This window comes from Anolis sagrei, chromosome 7, assembly GCF_037176765.1.
Source record: "Anolis sagrei isolate rAnoSag1 chromosome 7, rAnoSag1.mat, whole genome shotgun sequence".
In the NCBI taxonomy this organism is placed as follows: domain Eukaryota; kingdom Metazoa; phylum Chordata; class Lepidosauria; order Squamata; family Dactyloidae; genus Anolis; species Anolis sagrei.
The window spans coordinates 15,905,805-15,932,374 of NC_090027.1; the positions used below are offsets into that span (position 1 = coordinate 15,905,805).

A 26,570-nucleotide genomic window follows, 5' to 3' on the forward strand; every position below is an offset into this window, starting at 1 on the left:
TGAATAAATCACATTTTTTCAAAAAGGAGATTTCAAGGGTCAAAATGTCAGAGATCTGAAAGGCAGAGCTAAGGTTTAATATTTTATTTATGATATTTCTACCCCTCCTTTCTTGAACGCAAAGGTGACTCAATACTTCCTCTGAATTTCTTTTGGACATCGTTTTCCACCTATATATCAATTGCATGGCTCTGTGACATTTTGCTTCAGTCATTAGATATATACTGAGATTTGATCATAATCTATTGCTTTTTCGGGTATGACTTTGGTTTTCATTGCCACACATCTGAATCAGACATTTCAATTCAACTGTCCCTCTATATTTACAGGTGTACAGTGTTCCCTCACATTCCAGCACCACTTGCGATAAGTGAAAATCGTGATAATAGTAATAATTTATATTCTTACCCACCTCTCTTCATGGCTCAAAACGGGTTAAAACATAGCTAAAGACACACAATCATCTAAAACGGGGGTCCTCAAACTTTGTAAACAGAGGGCCAGGTCACAGTCCCTCAAACTGTTGGAGGGCCAGATTATAATTTGAAAAAAATATGAATGAATTCCTATGCGCACTGCACATATCTTATTTGTAGTGCAAAAAACACTTAAAAACAATACAATAATTAAAATAAAGAATAATTTCAACAAATATAAAATTATTTCAATGAGAAGTGTGGGCCTGCTTTTGACTGATGAGATAGGATTAGATCTAGGGAAGTAATGCTACCCCTCTACTCTGCTTTGGTTAGACCACACCTGGAATATTGTGTCCAATTCTGGGCAAGAGAGATATTGACAAGTTGGAATATGTCCAGAGGAGGGCGGCTAAAATGATCAAGGGTCTGGAGAACAAGCCCTATGAGGAGCGACTTAAAGAGCTGGGCATGTTTAGCCTGAACAAAAGGTCTCTTCCAACTCTTTGATTCTATGATTGTTGTGTGTTTTCAAGTCGTTTCAGACTTAGGTTGACCCTGAGCGAGGGCCGGGTAAATGACCTTGGAGGGACGTATCCGGCCCCCGGGCCTAAGTTGAAGGACCCCTGATGTAAAACATTCTATAAAACACACAAAACACATTTCCCTGGTCCAAGCGGTCTTTGGTCAAGTGATCCCTGCCTAAATGGTCCCTGATCAAGACAAGGTTGGGAACCACTGGAATAGAGGGATTGCTTAACTGACAGATCAGCCTAAAGTGTGTGGACCAAAAGTTCTTCCTCTTCATTGTGGACATAAGTGACCATTGGGTTCCTGTTCTGAGCCTTTCCCATAGAATCCTAGAGTTGGAAGAGACCTCATGGGCCATCCAGTCCAACCCCCTGCTGAGAAGCAGGAATATTGCATCCAAAGCACCCCTGACAGATGGCCATCCAGCCTCTGCTTAGAAGCTTCCAAAGAAGGAGCCTCTACCACACTCAGGGACGGAGAGTTCCACAGCTGAACAGCTCTCACAGTCAGGAAGTTCTTCCTAATGTTCAGATGGAATCTCCTTTCTTGTAGTTTGTATAAATATGTGAGAGGAATAAATATAAATATGTGAGAGGAAGCCACAGGGAGGAGGGAGCAAGCTTGTTTTCTGCTTCCCTGGAGACTAGGACGCGGAACAATGGCTTCAAACTACAAGAGAGGAGATTCCATCTGAACACGAGGAAGAATTTCCTGACTGTGAGAGCCGTTCAGCAGTGGAACTGTCTGCTCTGGAGTGTGGTGGAGGCTCCTTCTTTGGGATCTTTTAAACAGAGGCTGGATGGCCATCTGTCAGGGGTGATTTGGATGCAATATTCTTGCTTCTTGGCAGGGGGTTGGACTGGATGGCCCATGAGGTCTCCTCCAACTCTTTGATTCTATGATTCTATGATTGTTGTTGTGTGCTTTCAAGTCGTTTCAGACTTAGGTTGACCCTGAGCGACCCTGACCTTGGAGGGCTGTATCTGGCCCCTGGCCCTTAGTTTGAGGACCCCTGGCCTAAAGTGTGCGGACCAAAAGCTCTTCTTCTTCATTCTGGACAGAAGTGACCATTGGGTTCCTGTTCTGAGCCTTTCCCATAGAATCCTAGAGTTGGAAGAGACCTCATGGGCCATCCAGTCCAACCCCCTGCCAAGAAGCAGGAATATTGCATTCAAATCACCCCTGACAGATGGCCATCCAGCCTCTGTTTAAAAGCTTCCAAAGAAGGCGCCTCTACCACACTCAGGGGCGGAGAGTTCCACTGCTGAACAGCTCTCACAGTCAGGAAGTTCTTCCTAATGTTCAGATGGAATCTCCTCTCTTGTAGTTTGAAGCCATTGTTCCGTGTCCTAGTCTCCAGGGCAGCAGAAAACAAGCTTGCTCCCTCCTCCCTGTGACTTCCTCTCACGTATTTATACATGGCTATCATGTCTCCTCTCAGCCTTCTCTTCTTCAGGCTAAGCATGCCCAGCTCCTTAAGCCGCTCCTCATAGGGCTTGTTCTCCTGACCCCTGATCATTTGAGTCACCCTCCTCTGGACAGTCCACGATAGGCCAGAGCCTCCAAAAATAAAATATTGACACGGACTCATCTCATTTCTCCTTTTAAGCTCAGTGTTTAATTGTGTTGTTCTTCGGCTTCCTGGGAAATCCTAGTCCTTCACATGATCCAACCCGTGCAGGGGTGCTCTAACCCATGCCTACTTCTATGGTCCAAAGGGGGCGGGGAAAAGGCCGTCCTCTTTGCGACATTTCCTGTCGGCGTCTGTGGAGTTGCTTGGCGCGTTCGGGCGCTTCCGGCGAAGCTGGGATTTGATCCTCACGGAGGCGGGAGAGGAGAGAGTGGCTTTGGCCGGAAGAGGTGAGCGGGAGGAGGCTGGAGGGGAGGGTGAGAGAATCCTAGAACTGGAAGAGAGCAGGCATGGGCAAGCTTGGGCCCTCCGGGTGTTTTGGACTTCAACTCCCACAATTCCTAGCAGCCTCAGGCCCTTTCCTTTTCCCCCTCAGCCGCTTCGGCTGAGGGGGAAAAGGAAAGGGCCTGAGGCTGCTAGGAATTGTGGGAGTTGAAGTCCAAAACACCTGGAGGGCCCAAGCTTGCCCATGCCTGCAAGGGCATCTAGTCCAACCCCACTGGAGCCCCTTCTCCTCCTGCACAATCCATGGCTCTTCAGGGGGGGGGGGTTAAAATCATAAATCTTGATTTGTATTCTGTTACCACTGTATGTCAGTTGTGTAGCTGTGTTTGGAATGAGTGTTCATACAGACACACACACCCACACACAGATTTAAAGATGGGCCCAAAGCCAACCTTAAAAACTGTGGCATAGACACAGAGAATTGGGAAGCCTTGGCCCTTGAATACTCTAGTACAGTGTTTCTCAACCTGGGGGTCGGGACCCCTGAGGGGGTCGCGAAGGGGTGTCAGAGGGGTCGCCAAAGACCATCAGAAAACACAGTATTTTCTGATGGTCATGGGGATTCCATATAGGAAGTTTGAGCCAATTTTATCGTTGGTGGGGTTCAGAATGTTCTTTGATTGTAATGAACTATAAATCCCAGCAACTACAACTCCCAAAAGTCAAGGTCTATTTTCCCCAGGCTCCACCAGTGTTCGCATTTGTGCCAAGTTTGGTCCAGATTCACCATTGCGTGAGTCCACAGTGCTCTCTGGATGTAGGTGAACTACAACTCCCAAACTCAAGGTCAATGCCCACCAAACCCTTCCAGTGTTTTCAGTTGGTCATGGGAGTTCTATGTGGCAAATTAGGTTCAAATCCATCGCTGGTGGAGTTCAGAATGTTCTTTGATGACAGGTGAACTATAAATCCCAGCAACTACAACTCCCAAATTACAAAATCAATCCTCCCCCAACCCCACTAGCATTTACATGTAGGTGCATTGGGTATTTGTGCCCAGTTTGGACCAGTGAATGAAAATACATCTTGCTTATCTGGTATTTACATTATGATTTATAACAGTAGTGAAATGACTGTTATGAAGTAGCAAAGAAAACAATGTTATGGTTGGGGGTCACCACAACATGAGGGACTGTATGAAGGGGTCATGGCATTCGGAAGGTTGAGAACCACTGCTCTAGTAAATCCTCCATGAACAAATCTTGCCAAGACAACCCCAAACATTTCTAAATTTGCCAAAAGTGAAATGGGCCAGAGTGAAGGGATCAAGGGCCAGGGGACAGTTCCATCTTGTCTCCTGCATATGTCATCAGCTGGGGACCCCTCCCTTCAGCACCAACTGCTGCTCTGGGCCAGAGTGAAGAGAAAGGGGTCCCATCTTGTCTCCTTTGCTATGCTAATAATATAATGTAATGTAATATATTGCCTGGTGGCAATGCAAAAAAGTGTGTGTACCTCCCGCTTTTGGCGGGAGGTACACGCACAAGTGCAGAAAATTCTCAAGATCAAGTTTAAATGTAAAACTGAATATTATTTATTACACCTTCTAAACTTCAAGTTAGATCAGAACAAAGAAATGTTATTATATCACATGTCTGCAGCTGCCAGAACAGTTCTGGCAGACGCTTTATAAAACAAACTAAGATGTGCTGTTCCTATGTCTGGGCATACCGCTGGGGCTTTCTGGAGAAAATTGAGATAATAAAAAATGGAGTCCACTGCGAGGTCTAAACATAAAAAAGGGGGATATTTATTTCAACAGTTGTTCTCAATACTCAATACAATTGTTCTCTCAATAGTCAATTAAACTTATCTCACTATAGGTTCTTGTGGGTTTTTTCGGGCTATAGAGCCATGTTCTAGAGGCATTTCTCCTGACGTTTCGCCTGCATCTATGGCAAGCTTCCTCAGAGGTAGTGAGGTCTGTTGGAAGTAGGAAAAATGGGTTTATATATCTGTGGAATGGCTGGGGTGGGGCAAGGAGCTCTTCCCTGCTGCAGTTAGGTGTGAATGTTTAGCTGATCACCTTCATTAGCATTTGAAGGCCTGCCTGAGTCTGGGAAAATCTGTTGCTGGGAGGTGTTAATCTGTGCCTGGTTTTTTCCTCTCTGTTGTTTAGCTGTTATAATTTTAGAGTTTTTTAATACTGGTAGCCAGATTTTGTTCATTTTCATGGTTTCCTCCTTTCTGTTGAAATTGTCCACATGCTTGTGGATTTCAATGGCTTCTCTGTGTAGTCTGACATGGTGGTTGTTGGTGTGGTCCAGCATTTCTGTGTTCTCAAATAATATGCTGTGTCCAGGCTGGTTCATCACTATACTTAACTAAATACTTCTCCATTCAATAGTTCTCAATTGTACTTATCTTAATTCTTAATAGCTCAGTAGTTGTTAATTTAGCTTACCTAACTATGCTATCTCAATTACTCTTATCGATTACTCTTATTTCAATAGTACTACTTATCTTAATTCGCAATAGCTGATCTCAATAGCCAGTACTCAGTAGTTTTTGCGGTGGTTTTTTCTGGGCTGCCCTATTTGGCCCTCAGCACATCCAAAAGGCTTCTATGGAACTGAACAGGGTAGGGAGACTCCGAGAAGGAAAACTCTCCCCAGGAAAAAGGGCGGGCTCTAAGAGCTGCCCCCTAAGCCAATCACTGCAAAGACTTTGCAGGCTGGTTCCCTTTTTTCCCGCCTTTGGCTGCAACTCCAGGACTTGCAAAGCTGCAGAAGCTTCTAAAAGAAAGGGCAAAGGCAGCCGAATCACTCTCCCCAGGAAAAAGGGCGGGCTCTAAGAGCTGCCCCCTAAGCCAATCACTGCAAAGACTTTGCAGGCTGGTTCCCCTTTTTCCCGCCTTTGGCTGCAACTCCAGGACTTGCAAAGCTGCAGAAGCTTCTAAAAGAAAGGGCAAAGGCAGCTGAATCAAACAACCAAAAAAGGCAATAAACCCAGTCTCCTGGGAGACGGAACATAAGCGAACTCCCCACAATCAATGCCTGGCTTCTAAAAATTAGGGATTTTATGGAAATGGATTCACTCACGAATATGATATATGACACGAGCAAGAGAAGAAGGATAGACTGGCACCCACTAAGGTTATACTTAAAAGAGAGCAAAAATATTACGATTGGATAGTAGGGAAGGAGGCAAATGAAACTTAATGAAGGACAATAAATTGCAAGTTTTATAGTGCTTTTGACCCTGTTGAATATTGTGGAAGTCCAATAGATAGATGTATTTCACTATTTCCCCTCATTGTAACCCGATGTCTTCCCCTTCCCTATTTCCCTAGACCCCACTACCTCCCCCTTCACCTGCCTTCCCCCCTCCTCTACTGTTCATAATGTTTGCGTTATATGTATATTGTCAAAGTAAAGTGTATGTTAAGAAATATCTAATAAAGAATATTTTAAAAATATTTATAATATTATAATGCAATGCAATATACTACTAATAATGTGATACTCTAATTATATATTTATACTACATGTAATATTACAAATTTTATATAAATAAAAATGTAATGTTCGTTTGTGGGATTAACATAACTCAAAAACCATTAGACGAATTGCCGCCAAATTTGGCCACAAGACACCTACACACCTACTAGGAATGACCATCACTTAAAAAAAAGGATTTTGTCATTTGGGAGTTATAGTTGCTGGGATTTATTGTACACTTACAATCAAAGAGCATTCTGAACTCCACCAATGATGGAATTGAAACAAACATGGCACACAGAACTCCCACGACCAACAGAAAATACTGGAAAGGTTTTGGTGGTCATTGACGTTGAGTTTGGGAGTTGTAGTACAGAGAGCACTGTGGACTCAAACAATGATGAATCTGGACCAAACTTGGCACAAATATTCCATATGACCAAAAATGAACACAGATGGAGTTTGGGGGAAATAGACCCTGACAGTTGGGAGTTGTAGTTACTGGGATTTATAGTTCACCTACAATCAAAGAGCATGATGAACCCCACCAATGACAGAATTGGGGCAAACTTCCCACACAGAACCCCCATACTTGCCATCCAGTCCAAGTCCCTACACCAGGGCAAGAAAATGTAATCAATGCCCTCCTGACAAAGAGCCATCTAGCCATAGATATAGATAGATATATAAGATTCACACAGAGAGAGAGATATAGTATCATAGATTTGAAAGGGATCCCTAAAGAAGGACAATTATATGTCGCATGTTCCAGAGTAAGCAAACCAGACAATCTCCACATCAACACTGACAAAGAAACAACAAGGAATACTGTTTACCCTCAAGTATAAAGGAATTACATATATTAGAAACCATTACTTTATTTTCCAGATCACCAGACTGGGCCACAGCAACGCATGGCAGGTATAGAACAATATAGTAATAATTAATACTGATATTGTACTATGCTAATAATATAATATATTGTATGCATATATATCTTGTGAGCAGCTTTGAGTCCCCTTCGGGGTGAGAAGGATGGCATATAAATGCTGTAAATAAAAAATAATAATAATAAAAGTTAGAAATGACTTGAAGGCACACAATAATATAAATGACAAGATAGAAACCTCGCAGATCATTAAAACATTTTGCAGTGCAGAAATGAAAAGCGGAGTAAACATTTACATGCCTGATGTCTCTTTTATATGCAATTTACGCGATAGGCTGAAATCTTGCAGATTAAAGGCCCCTTTGAGCTGTTGCAGGCGAGAATTGATGAAGAAAACTGTGTGAATTTTTTCTCCGTTGCCGTGCTGCCTTATTGCAGGAACTCTGCAGAAAAGACAGAGGCCTTGGAGGTAAAGCCTTTTCTAATACAGGCAGGCCCGTAGCCAGGATTTCGTTTCGGGGGGGGGGGCTGAATTTTTTTTCAGGGGGGGTTTCGGGGGGGGGCTGAGTTTCGGGGGGGGGCTGAGTGTGAGTGAAAGAGGGGCTAGCCTAGCAAACCTTTTGTATCGTTACCCCAATACCCCCATGCATATGGGATATATTGAGTATGGTGATCAGATCATGATATGAATAAACATAACAGTTTAAATAATGCACCATTAAGGCCTTTTCGCGAACCACCATGAAAATTTCGGGGGGGGGGCTGAAGCCCCCCGAGGCCCCCCCCCCCCCTGGCTACATGCCTGAATACAGGCATGGGATGATACTGGCTATTAAGCTCATTATGCGATTAGGGGTGTACTTATTCAAGATGCCCAGTACATTCTCAGTATTCTTTGCTAACATTTCAAGAAATGGTGCACAGCTGCTTCATGGGACAGAGTAAGCAATGTGTGGTATGGTTTGGTATAGTAGTGTATGATCAAGTGGTGTATTTGCTTGTGCACAAATTAGATACTTGAATCTGTAACTGTAAGGTTAGTTTCAGTCTATATAAATATGAATTCTATATACCAATGGAGCTAGTTTCCTCAGTCATATCATCTGAAAATTTATTTGACCCCCCCTTTAAAGCTAAGCTGGTGACTATCACCATGTTTTTATGTGATAGCGAATTCAACATTTTAAAGTGAACTGTGTGTGCTCTTTGTGAAAGAGGGAATTTTTGGGATACGCACTCATATTGTGAACTTAACAAGGGTCGTCAAATGCATCTCCCCTTATGAACCTTCGAGGGCCTTAAGACCCTGCTCTCGGTCCCGCTATCATCACAAGCACGTCTGGCGGGGACGAGAGATAGGGCCTTCTCAGTGGTGCCCCCTCAGCTATGGAACGCCCTTCCTATGGAGATCGGCTTCTTCGCTTTTAGCATTTTAAAAAAAACTCAAGACATGGCTATTCGAGCAGGCATTTGTGAATACTTAGTAACGGACATAAGAACGGAATAAACTGCAAGATGGATTGGACAGTGTTTTAATGAGTATTTATTGAATTATGTTTTATTACAGCTGTTATGATTTTATTGATGTTAAAGCTTTTATATTGTAACTGTGTTTTTGGTGGTATTGAATTTTGCCTTGTAAATCGCCTCGAGTCGCCGGAAGGCTGAGAGGGGCGGTATACAAATACTGTAAATAAATAATAAATTAATTTTCTAACTTCTAAGTGGCATTGTTTCCCTATCATCCTGTAGGAACCGTCTGCTTAGACCTGCATCCAGGGGAGGGAGGCCATGTTCTCGGAGCAGGCTGTCCCTTCTGCTCAAAGCCTCCTGGCCTCCCCATCTGAAGCAGCGGCGTCTACATTTGCCCGAGCGCCTGCCTCCTCTTATACCAACTGCTCCCAGAACTTCAGGCTTGGGGAACGGACTTTCAACAGGCAGTATGCCCACATTTATGCTACGCGCCTCATTCAGATGAGACCGTTATTGGTAGAGAGAGCTCGACGCAAATGGGGTATGTTGGCCCTTTTTTCTGTGCCGTTGACATTTGTTGATGTTTGAAATGTTAAGCTGCCAAATGCCTAGACAGAAAGAGCTATTTAACAGAGGGATATCCTACCTCAGAGTGTAAAGGAGTCTTCTGAGAAGGTTTCTAAGCAGAGCCTGGTTCTTAAGAAAGATCTAAAAACTTGGCTCTTCTGATGTGCCTTCTGAAAGTGACCATTCAGCCCATTTTGTTTGTTTCCATCTACAGTTGTCCTTATGATGCACTTTCCCCTGTCCTTAATGAAGGCCAAACCCCACTGCTCCTCCTTCTTGGGCTCCTTCCTCAGAAATACACTTTTTCTATTCCTATCTCACCCAGGGTTTTAACGTTTTAACATTTTAACTTGCACATTTGGCCCGCCCTTTGTTTTTGATTTTTATTATATTATTTTGCACTGTTTATTTTATTTTGTTACTTTATGTATTTTGTTGTGATGTATTTTTTTCTGTTGTTTCGTGTCTAACTTTGCTGTATTATTTTTGGGCTTGGCCTCATGTTAGCCGCCCCAAGTCCCCTTTGGCAAGATGGTAGCAGAGTATAAATAAAGATGATGATGATGATGATTAAGCACATCTATCAGGCATGTTTTGATTCTATTTTTCTGCCTGGCAGGAGATCAAATGCCTCTTATGGTCTCTTCCAACTTTACCCGTCAGCTGGGTAATGGGTCGCGCGGCCATTAAAGTAGCAGCGCGGCGAGGTTGCGGGGGCCATGTTCTCTCCCTGCTGGGTTAGCTGGCTGGAATGAGGGTGTGGCTGCAGGTCTCCTCATGGGTAAGCCCAGGGCTGAGCAGGCAGCAAAGCTGGATGGCAATACTCAGGCCCCAGGGTCCCTCTTGCAGCAGAGCCCAACAAATGCTTCCCTGTATATATTGGGATCTTACAACTGTATGTTTGAGAGCGGTTGCTCCTTTATCATTTACTTTATTTGACTATAGTACATGTATTATGTTTGAGAGCAGTTGCTCCTTTTCATTTCACTCTATGTGAATACATTGAATTACACTGAAGTATATACTGAATATCATATGCTTTATGCTCCCTGAGTATTTTTTCCTGACATAGATTTGTGTACTCTTCTGGTTCACACCTGTATTTCAAATGATATGGGTCATGGTTAGAAAAAATATCTTTTTATCACTGGTGGAACTTTATTTATGGAATACCAGTCCCAGTGTCTGTACCAGGTGCTGATTTTGATGTTTGTACAGCACAAGACAAACATTTTTTTTAAAGAATTGTGAGGTTTTTAACATGTAATATTAATTTAATTTCTCAAAGGGAGCAACATTACAGTGAAGAAACTTTGTGAGCTGCAAGTTGCAGAGAAGTGCTGTGTTGTGGGGACTCTCTTTAAATCTATGCAGCTTCAACCATCCATCCTGCGGGAAATCAGTGAAGAGGTAACGAAAGAATGTAATTATGTTCATTAATTCATATGAGTACCACTGAAATTGCTATATAGATCAGTCTAGCTTTGTAATCCCTGTTCTAAGTTTTACTGTCTCTTCAAGCACTTATTTTTAATCTTTTTTTTTATTTCTCTTTCTCTCACTTGCTTTCTTTCTTTTCTGAAACAACAAAACTGTACAGAAAAGTTATAAAGTCGTAACATGGGATCTTATTTTGCTGCAGTTTAGCGGGAGATGCCAGGAATTGGACCTAAGATGTTCTACATGAAAAGGAGACAATTCATCGATGAATGAATGGATGTTTTGTAATGTTTTACACTCCTGGTCTGTGACCATAAAAATAAAATTAATTCATTCATTCAGCAATATCATACAGCCCTGCTTTGAGAACATAACAAACATCCCCCATGGTTCAGTTCAAACAACTACCTAGCTTTCTCTTCCATAGAAGTGTTTTTTTTCCCCAAGCTCTCCTGCAGGGGTTTATGCAGTTGGGGGGTAGAATCAAAGGGCTGGGAATGGAGGATCAGAAGAGCAAGATATCCTAGGATTTGTGCAGTGTTGGATTTCTTATGTTTGTTTATGTCTGATGTTTTATAGTTCATTGGTTTTCATTTACTGTAATGTGTTATTTTAGTTATGCAATGCATTTTATATTGTGAGGCACTGAATTTTGTCATTTGCTTTGTTGTGAACTTCTTTGAGTCCCCCTAGGATTGAGAAAAGCAGTATATAAATGAAACAAACAAACAAATACTGTATATACTCGAGTATAAGCCTAGTTTTGAGTCCCTTTTTTAGGCTGAAAAAGCCCCCCTCGGCTTATACTTGAGCCAAGGTTATTTATTATTTTACTCTGTTATTAGTATTATTTTTATTATATTTATGTTGTTGTTGTTCATTCGTTCAGTCGTCTCCGACTCTTCGTGACCTCATGGACCAGCCCAGACCAGAGCTCCCTGTCGGCCATCACCACCCCCAGCTCCTTCAAGGTCAGTCCAGTCACTTCAAGGATGCCATTCATCCATCTTGCCCTTGGTCGGCCCCTCTTCCTTTTGCCTTCCACTTTCCCCAGCATAATTGTCTTCTCTAGGCTTTGCTGTCTCCTCATGATGTGGCCAAAGTACTTCAGCTTTGTCTCTAGTATCCTTTCCTCCAATGAGCAGCCGGGCTTTATTTCCTGGAGGATGGACTGGTTGGATCTTCTCGCAGTCCAAGGCACTCTCAGAACTTTCCTCCAACACCGCATATTTATGTTATTACTTTATTATTATTTTTATTACATTTATTCTTTACTCTATTATTGATATTATTACATATACAGTATTTTACTCTATTATTTTTATTACATTTATTATTTTACTCTTTATTCTTGTTATTAAATTTATTATTTTGCTGTCATTATTGGAAGGATACATAAGCATATTTACATTGAAGGAGGCTAGAATAATGGTTTCATCACAGCTGAACAGTCATACATTACAGTTTTATGTAAATATTCAAAAACATTTAATCTGCTGGTACCTCAATTAATGTAATTTTATTGGTATTTAGTTTTATTTTGAAATTGACCAGTATCTGCTGCATTTCCCACCCTCGGCTTATATTTGAGTCAATACATTTTCCCAGTTTTTGTGGTAAAATTAGGTGCCTCGGCTTATATTTGGGTCGACTTATATTCAAGTATATACGGTATATAAATAACATTAAGGTGAAATATCTGAGGTTGCTACAAGGTTTTTTTATGATAAGAATGTAGTTCCTAAAGGTGTAGCTTGGTGCCTTCCTCACTGCCCGGTGTTGTTGCCTCTGCAGCACAATCTGCCCCCACAACCGCCCCGGACCAAGTACATCCACCAATCGGATGAGCTGATTTTGGAGGATGAGCTGCAGCGAATCAAACTGGAAGGAGACATACAAATTGACAAGTTGGTAACAGGTAGGATTCCTTGGGACAGGCAAAGTGGGATCAAGGGGCCAAGGAATGAGATTCAACAATCAAAGCAGCAGCATAGAAATCTTCAGAATTCTACATATTCACTCCCCCTTCTTATCAAAAATGTCTTAACTTGCCTTGTATACTATGAGGACAAATCTAGGTTTTCAGTCCAGTTTATCTCTGATGATGGAATGGGTTGTGCCGGCAGGACTGCTGACTGACAGGTTGGCAGTTCAAATCCAAGGAACAGAGTGAGCTCCCATCTTGACTCTAGCTTCCCATTCTCTCACACCAGAAGCAACTTGCAGTTCCTCAAGTTGCTCCTGACATGAAAAAAAAAACCTGGAACGGCAGTCACAGTTAGTTTGTGGAAGACAGTTGCCTTTTTGATGGTAGTGCCTAGAGTTGTAATCAAGAAAGCAAATGTTTACAAGCTCTGGCTCATTTTTAAAACACTTCTTCCAGCGGCAGTCTAAAACCTTTTTATTTTGGCTAGATTTTTATAGAAGGAAGTTTTAAAGACTAAGTTGGCGGTGCTGTGCTTTTAGGTATGAATAAGTTTTTAATCAGGTTTTTAATCAGACTTGTAAGTGCTTATGTTTAATACTGTTAATATTTAATTATATTTTAACTTTTGTAATTTTTTAGTTTTTAAATTGTATTGCATTGGTTTTACTGTAAGCCACTTTGAGTCACTTTTTAGCAAAAAAAAAAAAAAGCCGAATACAGATGATGATGATGGTGATGATAATGCCACAAATACCATCTGCCTGCAACAAAGAACTGGTGGGATCACAAGCCTAAAAAAGTTACACAAAACGAACATGTCAAACTACTCTGGGACTTCCAGATTCAGACTAATAGAGTTTGGGAGCACAGTACTCCTTGTGTGTGTGTGTCAGCAGCAACTTGAGAAACTGCAAGTCTCTTCTGGTGTGAAGGAATTGGCTGTCTGCAAGGACCGTTGCCCAAGAGACGCCCAGATGTTTTGATGTTTTACCATCCTTGTGGGAGGCTTCTCTCATGAGGAGCTGGAGCTGATAGAGGGAGCTCATCGCATGAGGAGCTGGAGCTGATAGAGGGAGCTCATCCGCGCTCTCCGCGGATTCGAACCTGCCACTTCAGCACAGGGGTTTAACCCACTGCGCCACCAAGGGCTCCAGTACTCCTGATCTCACAATTGTGGAAAAAGTAAATCATGGATCATCGGTGTTGCAATCCCAGGTGACAGCAGAGTTGACGAGAAGCAACTGGAAAAGCTTACACGTTATGAGGATTGAAAGATAGAACGGCAAAGACTCTGGACCAAGCCAGTAAAGGTAGTCCCAGTAGTGATCAGCACACTGGGTGCAGTGCCTAAAACCCTTGGCCTGCACTTAAAAACAATAGTCACTGATAAAATTATCATCTGTCAGCTGCAAAACACCACCCTACTTGGATCTGCACACATTATTCGCCGATATATCACACAGTCCTAGACACTTGGGAAGTGTCCGATGTGTGATCCAATAGAAGACCCAGCATAGTGATCTTGTTTGCTCTATACTAATTTTGTTGTGTATCCAATAATAATAACAATTATTATTATTATTATTATTATTCCCATCAGGCAGTAAATTTGGGTAGCCGAAAAAGTAAATTTGGCTATAATGATCTTAGGTATAAATAAGTATATCTCTAAGGTGAAACTGACTAATGTGTAAGGACCAGAAAACTGTTTTTAGTTTATTGTGTTTCCCAAATATTTTGAATGTTAAAATGGAGGTGAAAGGGTCAGAGGGATGGTAAGCAATGACCAATTGTAAGCTCAGGGGTTTCCTTCTTTCTGCTGATGCAGGGACCATTCTTGCTGTCTACGGCTCAGAGAGGGATGATGGCAAGTTCCTTGTTGAAGACCACTGCTTTGCAGACATGCCCACCCAGCTGCCTATGATGGGCCCCAATACGGACAGGTGAGCCCCCTGTAAGCTTGACATGAGAACATATGGAGGGAGAGCCCTGGTGGACCAGCCAAGGACAGAAATACAGAGGATTCAATTTAATGACACATCGAAGCCATTCATACTTGAGCAGTGACGCTCTGGGTGCCATGGCATCATCCTGTCATGTCAGTACATTCATAATTATCAGATGTAATTTCAAGCTCTGGCAAGGGGTCATTTAGCCTGGCATCCCATTTCTTACAGTGGTCAGCATAATGAAACAATCTTCCTGTTTGGAAATGAGGATTTCATGCTTCCTTCACTGACCATATCTACTGAACAGCTTCAGCCATCAGGGCTGAATCCTATTCATTTGCATATTAGTGAATGTGCATAAGCAGTTTATCATTTTTACAATGTATAATGTGCTAGCAATTAAAAAAATGTGCTGGCCACTTGTACCATTATTAATGATGCTAATTATTTAATTTCCTGAAGCAAAAGAGCTACAACCCAGATACGAATCTGTCCCTCACCTGCTGGATCTTGCTCTTCAGGTTTGTTTTGCTGGTGTCCGGCCTCGGCCTTGGTGGAAAGAGCGGGGAAAGCCTCCTGGGGATGCAGCTCCTTGTGGACATGGTGACCGGACAGCTGGGCGCCGAGGGTGAACAGTCCAGCGCCGCCCTCATCTCTCGCGTCGTTCTGTGTGGCAATTTGCTCAGCCAGAATACCCAAAGCAGAGACACCATGAATAAGGTGAAGGGCCGGCACATCTTCTCTGAGTTTGTTTATATTTTGTGTTTTGACAGCTGTCTTAGCCTGAGAAAGTGTGAAGTCTGTTGTGTTTTTAATATTTTCTATTTACCTTTTTTTTAAAAAGGGGGTGGAGGTAGAATTTATTTGTTAGTTTTCTTTGGTTGGGCAGGGGGAAACTATGGAGGAAAAACATTATGGAATTATTTTGTATGTTATTTGGTTTTCTATTGTCATGTCTGTTTTTAATTTTCAATCTGTTGGATTTAAGGTGTGTTTATGAAAATGTTTTAAAAGTTAATTTACATTTTTTATCTTGACTTTGCCGGTGGGCCTGGACATAGTTCACATTTAGCATAGCCTGTGTATAAAATAGATACAGAGTTATCTTGATAGTGGAATCTTGTTAGGCTTTTAAAGAGAGGCGGGATGGCCATCTGTCAGGAGTGTTTTGAATGCAATTTTCCTGCTTCTTGGCAGGGGGTTGGACTGGATGGCCCATGAGGTCTCTTCCAACTCTATGATTCTGTGAATCTCCCTTGTTGGGCGTCTCAGCTGCATCTATGGCAAGCATCCTCGAAAGTTTTGAGGTTTGTTAGAAACTAGAATAGGGAGGTTTATATATTTGTTGAAGATCCAGTGTTGGAGAAAGAACTCTTGTCTGTTGGAGGCAAGTGTGAATGTTGAAATTAATCACCTTGACTAGCATTGCACAGCCTTACAATTTCAAGGCCTGGTTGATTCCTGCCTTGGGGAAATTCTTTTTTGGGATGTGTTAGCTGGCTCTGATTGTTTCATATCTGGAATTCCCCCTTTTTAAAATGTTTCTCTTTATTTAGGGTCCTGATTTTAGAGTTTTTTAAGCACTGCTAACCTGATTTTGTTCATTTTCATGGTTTTCTCCTTTCTGTTGAAATTGTCCACATGCTGGTGAAAATGAACAAAATCTCATTCTTTTGATTTCTTCAATCTTGCATCTTCAGGCAAAGTATCTGACCAAGAAGACCCAGGCTGCCAGTGTGGAGGCTGTGAAAATGCTGGATGAAATCCTGCTGCAGCTGAGTGTGAGTGTTGTTTTCAGGAAAAGGGTAGTGGAGGATGGTCTGACTCTAGGACGTCTGCAAGGAAGGTATGCCAGTGGCAGAATAGTCCTCTCATGTCGGAATAGGCCTTACGCTCTCACTGATCCTAGGGGTAGTACATCATGACTGGTAGGCATTTGTAACCATATTGTCATGAATCTGTCTAATCCGCTTATAAAGCCTCCTGAATTGGTGCCCATCACATTTTTGGCAGCCAATCTTATAGTTTACTGTGTACTGTATGAAGAAGTACATAGTAAACTGGAGGTCAGCTGTTATCATCGGTGCTATTGATTTTGAGGAGGCACGAATAGAGGCAGAAAGGGAGAAATGTTCCAACAACAAGGAAACTCTTGTTGAGACAGTCTTCCACCTGGAAACTTATGTCCTCATTGTGACCTAGTATGTGGATCCAGAATCCCTTGGGAAACAATCATATTTGGCCACAAAGTATCATAATGAGCTTGATGTCAGAGTTTTCCATACCTCCTTTAAACTCTAAACTGTTCGGGCCCTGACTATCTCCACGATCTCATCTCCCTCTATGAACCGGCGCGGACACTAAGATCCACCAGGGAGGTCCTCTCACTCCCACCACTGTCTCAAGCCCGGTTGGTGGGAACGAGGGATAGGGCCTTCTCAGTGGTGGCCCCCTGCCTGTGGAATGCCTTCTCCAAGGAGATAAAGCTGGCCCCATCCCTCACCTCCTTCCGTAAGAACTTGAAGACTTGGTTTCATTAGGCCTTCGATAATGACTAGTCTAAAGTCTCAAGCCCTTAGTCCAACAGTTAGGAGTGGCCTTGTACCCCATCCATTCCCCAGTTCCCTGCCATCTGAGGGCACCTTTTCTTCCAGTCCAGGTCTTCTTTATAGTCCTTTAATTGGCCCGGGAATTGAGTAGACTGGTCCCCTAACAGGGCCATTGCTGAGACCGATCCTTGCACAGTAGCATTCAGCCAGCCCCATTTTCCCTTCTCCTTGCACTAGCCTTGGCCCAGCCCACTCCAAATAGTCCAGGCCCCTTATTGAAATCTTGGCTCCTGGCAGCTTACCTTGCATGAAGAAGAGAGTGGAACTGGTTTTAAATTGATTTTAATGTATATGTTAACAGTTTATGCCTATGTTTTTGTATGTTTTTGTATTATTTTGCATATATGGAAACCGCTCTGAGTCCCCTTGGGGAGATAGGGCGGTATATAAATAATGTTTTTTTAAAATTATTATTATTATTATTATTATTATTATTATTATTATTATTTGAAACACCACAAGATGAGTCCACAGCAGACACTCTGCTGGCTGTTGCATTGGATCACACGTCGGACACTTCCCAAGATTGTATGATGTATTGGCGAATAATGCATGCAGATCCCAGTAAGGTGGCCTTCTGCAGCTGGCGGATGGTAATCTTGTCAGCGCCGATTGTGTTTAAGTGCAGGCCAAGGTCTTTAGGCACTGCACCCAGTGTGCCGATCACCACTGGGGCCACCTTTACTGGCTTGTGTCAGAGTCTTTGCAGTTTGATCTTTAAATCATCATATTGTGTCAGCTTTTCCTGTTGTTTCTCTTCAATCCTGCTGTCACCTGGGATTGCAACATCGACAATCCATACTTTGTGAGGTCACAACAATCCATACATGATTGTGAGGTCAGGAGTCTTGTGCTCTAGAACTCTGTCTGTCTGAATTCGGAAGTCCCAGGGGAGTTTGACATGTTCATTCTCTGTAACTTTTTCCAGCTTGTGATCCCACCAGTTCTTTGTCGCAGGCAGATGTTATTTGTGGCACAAATTCCAGTGAATCATCTGAGCAACTGTGTTATGCCTCTGCTTGTAGTCTGTCTGTGCGATCTTCTTGCAGCAGCTGAGGATGTGATCTATTGTTTCATCTGCTTCCTTGTAGACTCTACATTTGGGATCTGTTGCCGACTTTTCAATTCTGGCTTTGATGGCACTGGTTCTAATGGCTTGTTCTTGGGCTGCCAGAATCAGGCCCTCCTTTGTCTCCTTTTTCAGAGTTCCATTTGTGAACCACAGCCATGTTTTTTCTTTGTCAATTTGGCTCTCAATTTTCCCCAGGAACTGTCTATGGAGAGCCTTCTTTTGCCAGTTTCCTCTTCTGCTCTAAATTGTCTTTTTACTGTATTCCCTCTTTGTCTTTTGCACTTTAAGCAGTTTATTAATATTGACTTCTCTCAATGTTGGTTGTTGTTGTTGTTGTTGTTGTTGTTGTTGTTGTTATTGTTGTTATTATTATTATTGACTTGCCCTTCCAGATGTCTGTCCCTGTCGATGTAATGCCTGGGGAATTTGATCCTACCAACTACACGTTGCCCCAGCAGCCCCTCCACCGCTGCATGTTTCCTCTCTCGAGTGCCTACTCCACACTGCAGCTGGTCACCAATCCCTACCAAGCAAACATTGACGGGATCAGGTATGGTTTAGTTTTAGGGTACTCTCAAAATCCCTCAGTACTACAGCTATCACTAATTCTAAATATTTCTGGAATGCTTTTGAGCAATGAAAGTGTTTCATATGCATTAGCAAGTTGTCGACCTTACAACAACTCAGCATACTTATCCTGCATATTGCAGATATGTTTGTCATTGTTTTGCAGCACAATGAGTATGGACAAGAATAAACTATAGGGCAAAGGAGGAAAGGAGAATGTCTTTCTTGTTTCTTCCAAGGAGCTCTCCCCAGTCTTGAGACTTGTGAAACCCACATTTATGTGAGGCCTCCTAATAAGCTCATAAGAAATATTCTCTCCTGACGTTTCGCCCACATCTATGGCAGGCGTCCTCAGAGGTTGTGAGATCTGTGGGAAATTAGGCAAGGGAGGTTTATATATCTGTGCGTAGGGGTTCAGCCTGTGATTGCCTCTTTGCCTCCGGCTTCTGAGGAGAATGATCATGAGCCTCCAGATATTCCAATGTCTGAGTTATGATCAGGTTTCTGCTGATTTGTATATAGATGATGGTCAAGAGAGTACAGTTAGCCAGAGTGAACCTGAGGATTCTGGGATATTTGGTTTCCAAGGCAAAGATGCTTCGATGCTAACAGAAAAAGAGGCTGAGGAAAAGGTTGAATGGTCAAAGCCTGATAGTGATAGTGAAAGGAATGTATTAATTGGAAAGCTGAGGGAGGACCAGACACTCTTTGAGAAGAGAAGTCAAATCAATCAACATCACCACCTGGAAGGGGGTAGAAGATGATCTGAAAGATTAAGAGAAAAAAAGGGTCATGGAGAGGTTTCCCAAGGGAAACGGAATGCTTTTGCTATGGCTTTCTGAATAAATATACGGCCTGTGAATTTACACTCTTCAGTGAGTTCAACGTTTGGTTTTCATGCGTAACCATGTCCTTTGCTTCATGCCAGGTATCCATGCCTTCTTGTTCATGTTAAGATTCTTGTTTACTTCTGCCTGGGATTCATGTTCATGCTGAGATTCTTATATACAGTTTGTCCTAGTCTCAAGCTCCTGCATTGGGATTTAATGGTTCAAGTTTGTTGCTGTTTCTTCAAGGGATTTTGGTCTTTGCAACCTTTTGGAACTAAAAGACTCTAACTTCTGTGAACTTGTTTATTGGATTTTTGCAACCCTCCTGGTTCCTGACTTATAATTGACGGTCTTATGTTACCATGCTCAACTGACTGTTTTGTGGACATTTCTTTATTACTTGTTTGAATGCTTTTTTACCTTTTTGGCTATTGCTGTATTAATCCTCAATAAACTGCTTTGCTGTAAAGAACGCTGGTGTGTTTACGTGTTGGTGTGCAACACTGTGGAAAGTCCAGGGTGAGAGAAACAACATTCACACTTGCCTCCAACAGAGAAGAGTTCTTTCTCCCACCCTGGACCCTCCACAGATATATAAACCTCTCTTGTTTAGCTTCCAATATACCTCGCAACCTCTGAGGATGCCTGCCATAGATGTGGGTGAAACGTCAAGAGAGAATGCTTCTGGAACATAGCCATACAGCCCGGAAAATTCACAGCAACCCAGTGATTCTGGCCATGAAAGCCTTCAACAATTCATAAGAGATAATTTGTTTTGAATTCTGTGATACTTCAAGCGATCATTTGTAGCCCTGATTTGTAGCCCGGTTTGCCAGCCTTGGTGTTACAGAATGGACTAATAATACTGCTATGATTGAAAAGCAGGATATGTATTTTCTGGGGTCACCATGGGAACAAAGATAGACATCTTATTAGGAAAAAAGTGCTGTATTAACATGGGACTGGAAAAAGTGAGCTGTATATGGAACAACCTGCCTTATTCTCACTGAAGATGATAGAAGCTGCAGTACTGGGAAAGAGGAAACAGACCTAGGAAAGAGTTCAGTATAAACATATGTAGGAAATATTTAGCCTTAGTTTATGCCACATCAATCAGGTATACATGGATTTGTTTCTCTTCTTAATTTAGGTTTTTGGGGACTTCAGGTCAGAATATTAATGACATCTTCAAATACAGCAGCATGTCTGACTATTTGGAAATTTTGGAGTGGACGTTACGGATTGGGCATCTCAGCCCCACTGCCCCAGACACGCTCGGTAAATCCCTCAAGGGTCTTTCCTTCTCTGGCTATTTCTTATGAACTAGTATCCATAAAGAGAGTATTGTGTAGATAGCTGGATGTCTGTTAGGGCTTTGTCAGGGAATGCAGAGAAAGGCAAGATGTGAACTCGCAGTGCCTATATTTGTACCTCATAGGATCTTATTGGAAGAGACTTCGTAGGCCAACCTGTCCAACCCCTGCCCAGCAGCAGGAGAATCGCATTCAAAGCATCCTTTAGTTTCTTATATTGCTGACCACAGTTGGCAACAATGTGAACCAGTTAAAAACAGGAAAGGTTAGAATGAATCTGAGCATTTCTGTCATCAAGAATATTAATTTACTAAGAATAGTTTAAGGGCCCCTGGTGGCACAGTGGATTAAACCACTGAACTTGCTGACCGAAAGTTCGAATCTAGGGAGCGGGGTGAGCTCCCACTGTTAGCCCCAGCTTCTGCCAATCTAGCAGTTCAAAAACATGCAAATGTGAGTAAATCAATAGATACTACTTCTGCAGGAAGGTAACGGTGCTCCATGCAGTCATGCCGGCCACATGGCCTTGGAGGTGTCTGTGGACAACGCCGGCTCTTCCTTTTATGAGTTGTTTTTTAAAAAAATAGTTTTAAAGATTTTATTTACATACAATAACAATTTACAGTGTGAACAAAACACAAAACAGTGAACATTTTACAAACACATAGCCTCACCACTAAGGCCTGAAAAAGTATCCTTTCCTTCACCATATATTTATAAATCAACCATTAATCAAATGTCATAGCCAAAATTCCAGATCAACAGGGTTATATTGTTTTCCTTTTTCGCTCTCTAAAGCATATTTAATAAACACCGACCAGTATGCCTCAAAATCCAATCTGTTAATTTCCCCCCTGAATACCCTCATTTCCATTGTTAGTTTATCATTTAAGGCTACATTCCATACCTCCCTAGACCATGCTTCTGGTGTTAGATTAGTTATTATTTTCCAGTTCCTTACTATTATGATTCTTCCCACTGTGAGTAAAATAATCACCAATTCTTTTTTACTCATTTCTAAATTCAACATCATTTTGACAGCTTGTTGATGAAATAATATCTGCTGTTTTCCCTCTTTCTGAATACATTTTCTTTATAATCTCACATTTTTGGATTATCTCTCTGTTTTATTCTTGAGTACCTGCTAGCAGGGATTTATGTTAAAAGTGCCTGCCCACCTGCTTGCTTTTCAGGCTGTTACCCGTTTTACAAGACGGACCCCTTCATCTTCACTGACTGCCCTCATGTCTATTTCTGTGGGAATGCGCCTACCTTCAAATCCAAAGTGGTCAGAGGTGAGTGAGTGAATGGCTGGATCTAATGGTCGACACATTGATTTTTTGGTTTTTCTCATCGGCATCGGCATAATCACAGGACCTTTTTTGAGTAGCTTTATGCAATTACTTCTTGTGAAATCTGTCAGAATGTTATGATGAGAGAAAACAGGGGAAGAGGTGAGGCACTATTTGCTAGTTGAGTTGCTTTGTAGACATATTGTTCCACCAAATGAAACATGTTAGTGCCTGAATGAAAACTCTTTTTTTACATAGAACTAGCCATCCCCTGCCACATGTTGCTGTGGCCCAGTCTGGTGAACAGGAAAATAAAGTATTGAGAAAGTGTTGGTTTCTAATATATGTAATTTCTTTATGTTTGCAGGTAAACAGTACTTCTTATTGTTTCTTTGTCACTATTGATGTAGAGATTGTTTGGTTTCCCTACTCTGGAACATGCAACTTATAACTGTCCTTCTTTAGGGGCCCCTTCCAAATCTATGATACTATATTGGGGGGGGGGGTCTCGTGAGGGGTGTCAGAAGGGTCACCAAAGACCACCAGAAAACACAGTATTTTCTGATGGTTCCAAGTGATGTATTGGCAAATAATGTGTGCAGCTCCCAGTAGGGTGGCCTTTTGCAGTTGGCAGATGGTAATTTTGTCAGCGCCGGTTGTGTTTAAGTGCAGGCCAAGGTCTTTAGATACTGCACCCAGTGTGCCGATCACCACTGGGTGCACCTTGACTGGCTTGTACCAGAGTCTTTGAAGTTCGATCTTTAAATCCTCATATTGTGTCAGCTTTTCCAGTCGTTTCTCTTCAATCCTGCTGTCACCTGGGATTGTAACATCAATGATCCATACTTAGTTTTTTAACATGATCATGAGGTCAGGAGTATTGTGCTCTGAAACTCTATCAATCTATTATTATTATTACTAGCCGCCCCCTGCCACGCATTGCTGTGGCCTAGTCTGGTGATCAGAAAATAATGAGAAAGTGTTTGTTTCTAATATATGCCATTTCTTTATGCTGGTGGGTAAACAGTATTTCTTGCTGTTTCTTTGTCAGTGCTGATGTGGAGATTGTCTGGTTTACCCACTCTGGAACATCATCATCATCATTTAATAACTTATTAATCGCCCGCCATCCGAGAATGCTCTAGGCGATTTACAGTTAAATTATAAAAGATAAAATACATACATACAAAAATTAAAAATCAACAGAGATCGAATGTTCTAGTAAAAAGCCAGGTCTTAAGTGCGAGAGTAAAAGGTCCTAAGTCACGCATGGCTCTCATGTAGGGCGGCAAGGAATTCCACAAGGCAGGGGCAGAAATAGAAAAAGCCCATCTGCGCCTGGTCCTTTCCAAGTGCACTTCTCTAGGAGTAAGTCACATTGGGCTGGTCGTTGCGACCTCCGATGATGGGAGAAGGAGAGGCGGTCCCTAAGGTACGATGGACCCTGGCCATAAAGAGTTTAAAGGTCAGAACTAGCATCTTATACAGGCCACGGTACTCAGTTAGAAGCCAATGTAAATGTTGCAGCACTGGTGTTATATGGCATTTCATGGGCGTTCCTGTGAGTGGCTGCCGCATTCTGAACAATATGAAGCTTTCGGGTCGTAGACATCGGAAGGCCAACATACAGGTCGTTGCAATAGTCCAGCCTAGACGTGACCGTGGCATGGATGACAGTTGCCAGAGCCTCGTCAGATAGGTAAGGTGTCAGTTGCCTCGCTTGTCGTAGTTGGAAAATGGCCTGTTTGCTGGCAGCAGCGACCTGAGCTTCCATTATCAGCTGTGAATCCAGGATGACACCTAAGCTCTTAACAGTGGTCGATGGAGATAGGGCGGCACCATCGAAGGTGGGTAAAGGATGAGTCAGACCTGCTGGGTGGCCATGCCAGAGAATCTCAGTCTTCGCTGGGTTCACCTTCAGTCTGCTAGCACATAGCCAGTTTGACAGAGCTTCCAGACATAGGGTGAAATTGCAATATATAACATGCAACATATAATTGTCCTTCTTTAGGGGTCCCTTTCAAACCTATGATATTATATCTGTGTATGTGTGAATCATATCTATCTATATCTATGGCTGGATGGCTCTTTGTCAGGAGGGCTTTGATTACGTTTTCTTGCCCTGGTGAAGAGAGTTGGGCTGGATGGCCTTAAGTATTTTCTGTTGGTCATGGGGGTTCTGTGCGCATGTTTAGAACCTTTTGGGCCAAATCTTGCCTTTACCTTCAGGAAATTATTCACAATCGGGCATGGGCAAACTTGGGCCCTCCAGGTGTTTTGGACTGCAACTCCCACAATTCCTAACAGCCTCAGGCCCCTTCCTTAAGCAGCTGAGGGAGAAAAGGAAGGGCCTGAGGCTGTTAGGAATTGTGGGAGTTGGAGTCCAAAACACCGGGAGGGCTCAGGTTTGCCCATGCTTGATATATATACATGCACGCACTGAGGTATAGCAATCTTTTATATATGTGTGTGTGTGTGTGTGTGTGTGTGTGTGTGTGTATCTCCCTATACATGTATATACAACTAGCTGTCCCCTGCCAGGTGTTGCTGTGGCCCGGTGTGGTGATCTGGAAAATAATGAGAAGGTGTTGATTTCTAATATATATAATGTATTTATGCTTGTGGACAAATAGTATTTCTTGCTGTTTCTTTGTCAGTGTTGATGTGGAGATTGTCTGGTTTGCCTACACTGGAATATGCAACATTTAATTGTCCTTCTTTAGGGGTCCCTTTCAAATCTATGATACTATATCTCACTGTGTGTTAATCATATATATCTATGGCTGGATGGCTCTTTGTCAGGAGGGCTTTGATTATCTTTTCTTGCCCCGGTGAACAGAGTTGGACTGGATGGCCTTAAGTATTTTCTGTTGGGGGTTCCGTGTGGGAAGTTTGCTCCAATTCTGTCATTGGTGGGGTTCAGAATGCTCTTTGATAGTAGGTGAACTGTAAATTCCAGCAACTACAACTCCCAAATATCAAGGTCTATTCCCACCAAACGTCATCTATGTTCATATTTGGGCATTTGGAATATCCATGCCAAGTTTGGTCCAGATCAATTATTATTTGAGTCCAAAGTGCTCTCTGGATGTAGGTGAACTGCAACTCCCAAACTCAAGGTCAATGCCCACCAAACCCTTCTAATATTTTCTGTTGATCATGGGAGTCCTGTGTGCCACGTTTGGTTACATTCCATCATTGGTGGAGTTCAGAATTCTCTTTGATTGTAGATGATCTATTAATCCCATCAACTACAACTCCCAAATGACAAAATCATTAATTTTTTTTTTAAGTGATGGTCACTTATTGGCCTGATAGGTGTATTGTGTGCAAATTTGGTGTCAATTCATCCAGTGGTTTTTGAGTTATGTTAATCCCACAAACAAACATTACATTTTTATTTATATAGACTAGCTGTCCCCTGCCACGCGTTGCTGTGGCCCACGTGGGGGTTCTGTGTGGGAGGTTTGGCCCAATTCTATCGTTGGTGGAGTTCAGAATGCTCTGTGATTGTAGGTGAACTATAAATCCCAGGAACTACAACTCCCGAATGTCAAGATTCTATTTTCCCCAAACTCCACCAGTGTCCACATTTGGGCATATTGAGTATTCATGTAGAGTTTTGGTCCAGATCCATCATTGTTTGAGTCCACAGTGATCTCTGGGTGTAGGTGAACTACAACTCCAAAACCAAAAGACACTACCCATCAAACCCTTCCAGTATTTTCTGTTGGTCATGGGAGAACTGTGTGCCAAGTTTGGTTCAATTCCATTGTTGGTGGGGTTCAGAATGCTCTTTGATTGTAGGTGAACTATAAATTCCAGCAAGTACAACTCCCAAGTGATGAAATCATTTTTTTGAGTGAAGGACATACATTGGGTTGTTAGATGTCTTATGTCCAAATTTGTCCTTTATGTTACATACCATCATCTTTTATTTTCCTGTTTTGCAGGCGATGATGGCCAGAAGGTTTTGTTGTTGACCCTTCCTGACTTCAGCACAACACAAACTGCCTGCTTGATCAATCTGCGTGACCTCACTTGCCAACCAGCCAGTTTCTCTGCCTTTGGTGCCAATGATGATGATGATGAAGAAGAAGCGATGGCAATGGAGACTGGCCAGTAAGAAGCATAGTCTCCTCCTGCTTTGCCAAATGAACATATCAAAGAGATGGGGGGGGGGGATTGAATTAATATTCCTCCCTACACACAAATACTTGAACCTTGGGCTCAGAGAGAAGATTGCGTTAAAAGGTATGCTTTCCTCCTTGTGCTGTTTTCCTTCCTTCCACAAGAATTTATGTGTTTATAAAAAAATAAATGCAGAAATGCAACCGTAC

At 42.4% G+C, this 26,570-nt stretch overlaps 1 protein-coding gene across 3 annotated transcripts; it reads left to right on the forward strand.

The window, feature by feature from the left end:
• Window positions 1-2,692: 2,692 nt before the first annotated feature.
• POLD2 (DNA polymerase delta 2, accessory subunit) lies at window positions 2,693-26,569 on the forward strand. Of its 3 annotated transcripts, XM_067470695.1 has the most exons (13): window positions 2,693-2,807; window positions 7,191-7,223; window positions 7,526-7,660; window positions 8,944-9,205; window positions 10,520-10,641; window positions 12,466-12,589; window positions 14,427-14,541; window positions 15,069-15,267; window positions 16,248-16,328; window positions 18,621-18,778; window positions 20,776-20,903; window positions 22,132-22,233; window positions 26,184-26,569. In XM_067470695.1, exons 4-13 carry the CDS (start codon window positions 8,983-8,985, stop codon window positions 26,354-26,356), a joined length of 1,425 nt encoding a protein of 474 aa, XP_067326796.1. In that variant the 5' UTR covers window positions 2,693-2,807; window positions 7,191-7,223; window positions 7,526-7,660; window positions 8,944-8,982; the 3' UTR covers window positions 26,357-26,569. The 3 variants fall into 3 exon arrangements, with proteins under 3 accessions (XP_067326796.1, XP_060643668.2, XP_060643669.2); XM_060787685.2 differs by lacking the exon at window positions 7,191-7,223; XM_060787686.2 differs by lacking the exons at window positions 7,191-7,223; window positions 7,526-7,660.
• The last annotated feature ends 1 nt before the right edge of the window (window position 26,570 follows it).

What these genes read in the sequence shown, in the direction of transcription:
- POLD2 (XM_067470695.1), top strand. Translation starts at nt 8,983, where the DNA reads ATGTTCTCGGAGCAGGCTGTCCCTTCTGCTCAAAGCCTCCTGGCCTCC. An exon ending in AATTGACAAGTTGGTAACAG is followed by an intron (nt 12,590 to 14,426) that starts GTAGGATTCCTT and finishes CTGCTGATGCAG; the next exon opens with GGACCATTCTTGCTGTCTAC. An exon ending in ATGGGCCCCAATACGGACAG is followed by an intron (nt 14,542 to 15,068) that starts GTGAGCCCCCTG and finishes CTTGCTCTTCAG; the next exon opens with GTTTGTTTTGCTGGTGTCCG.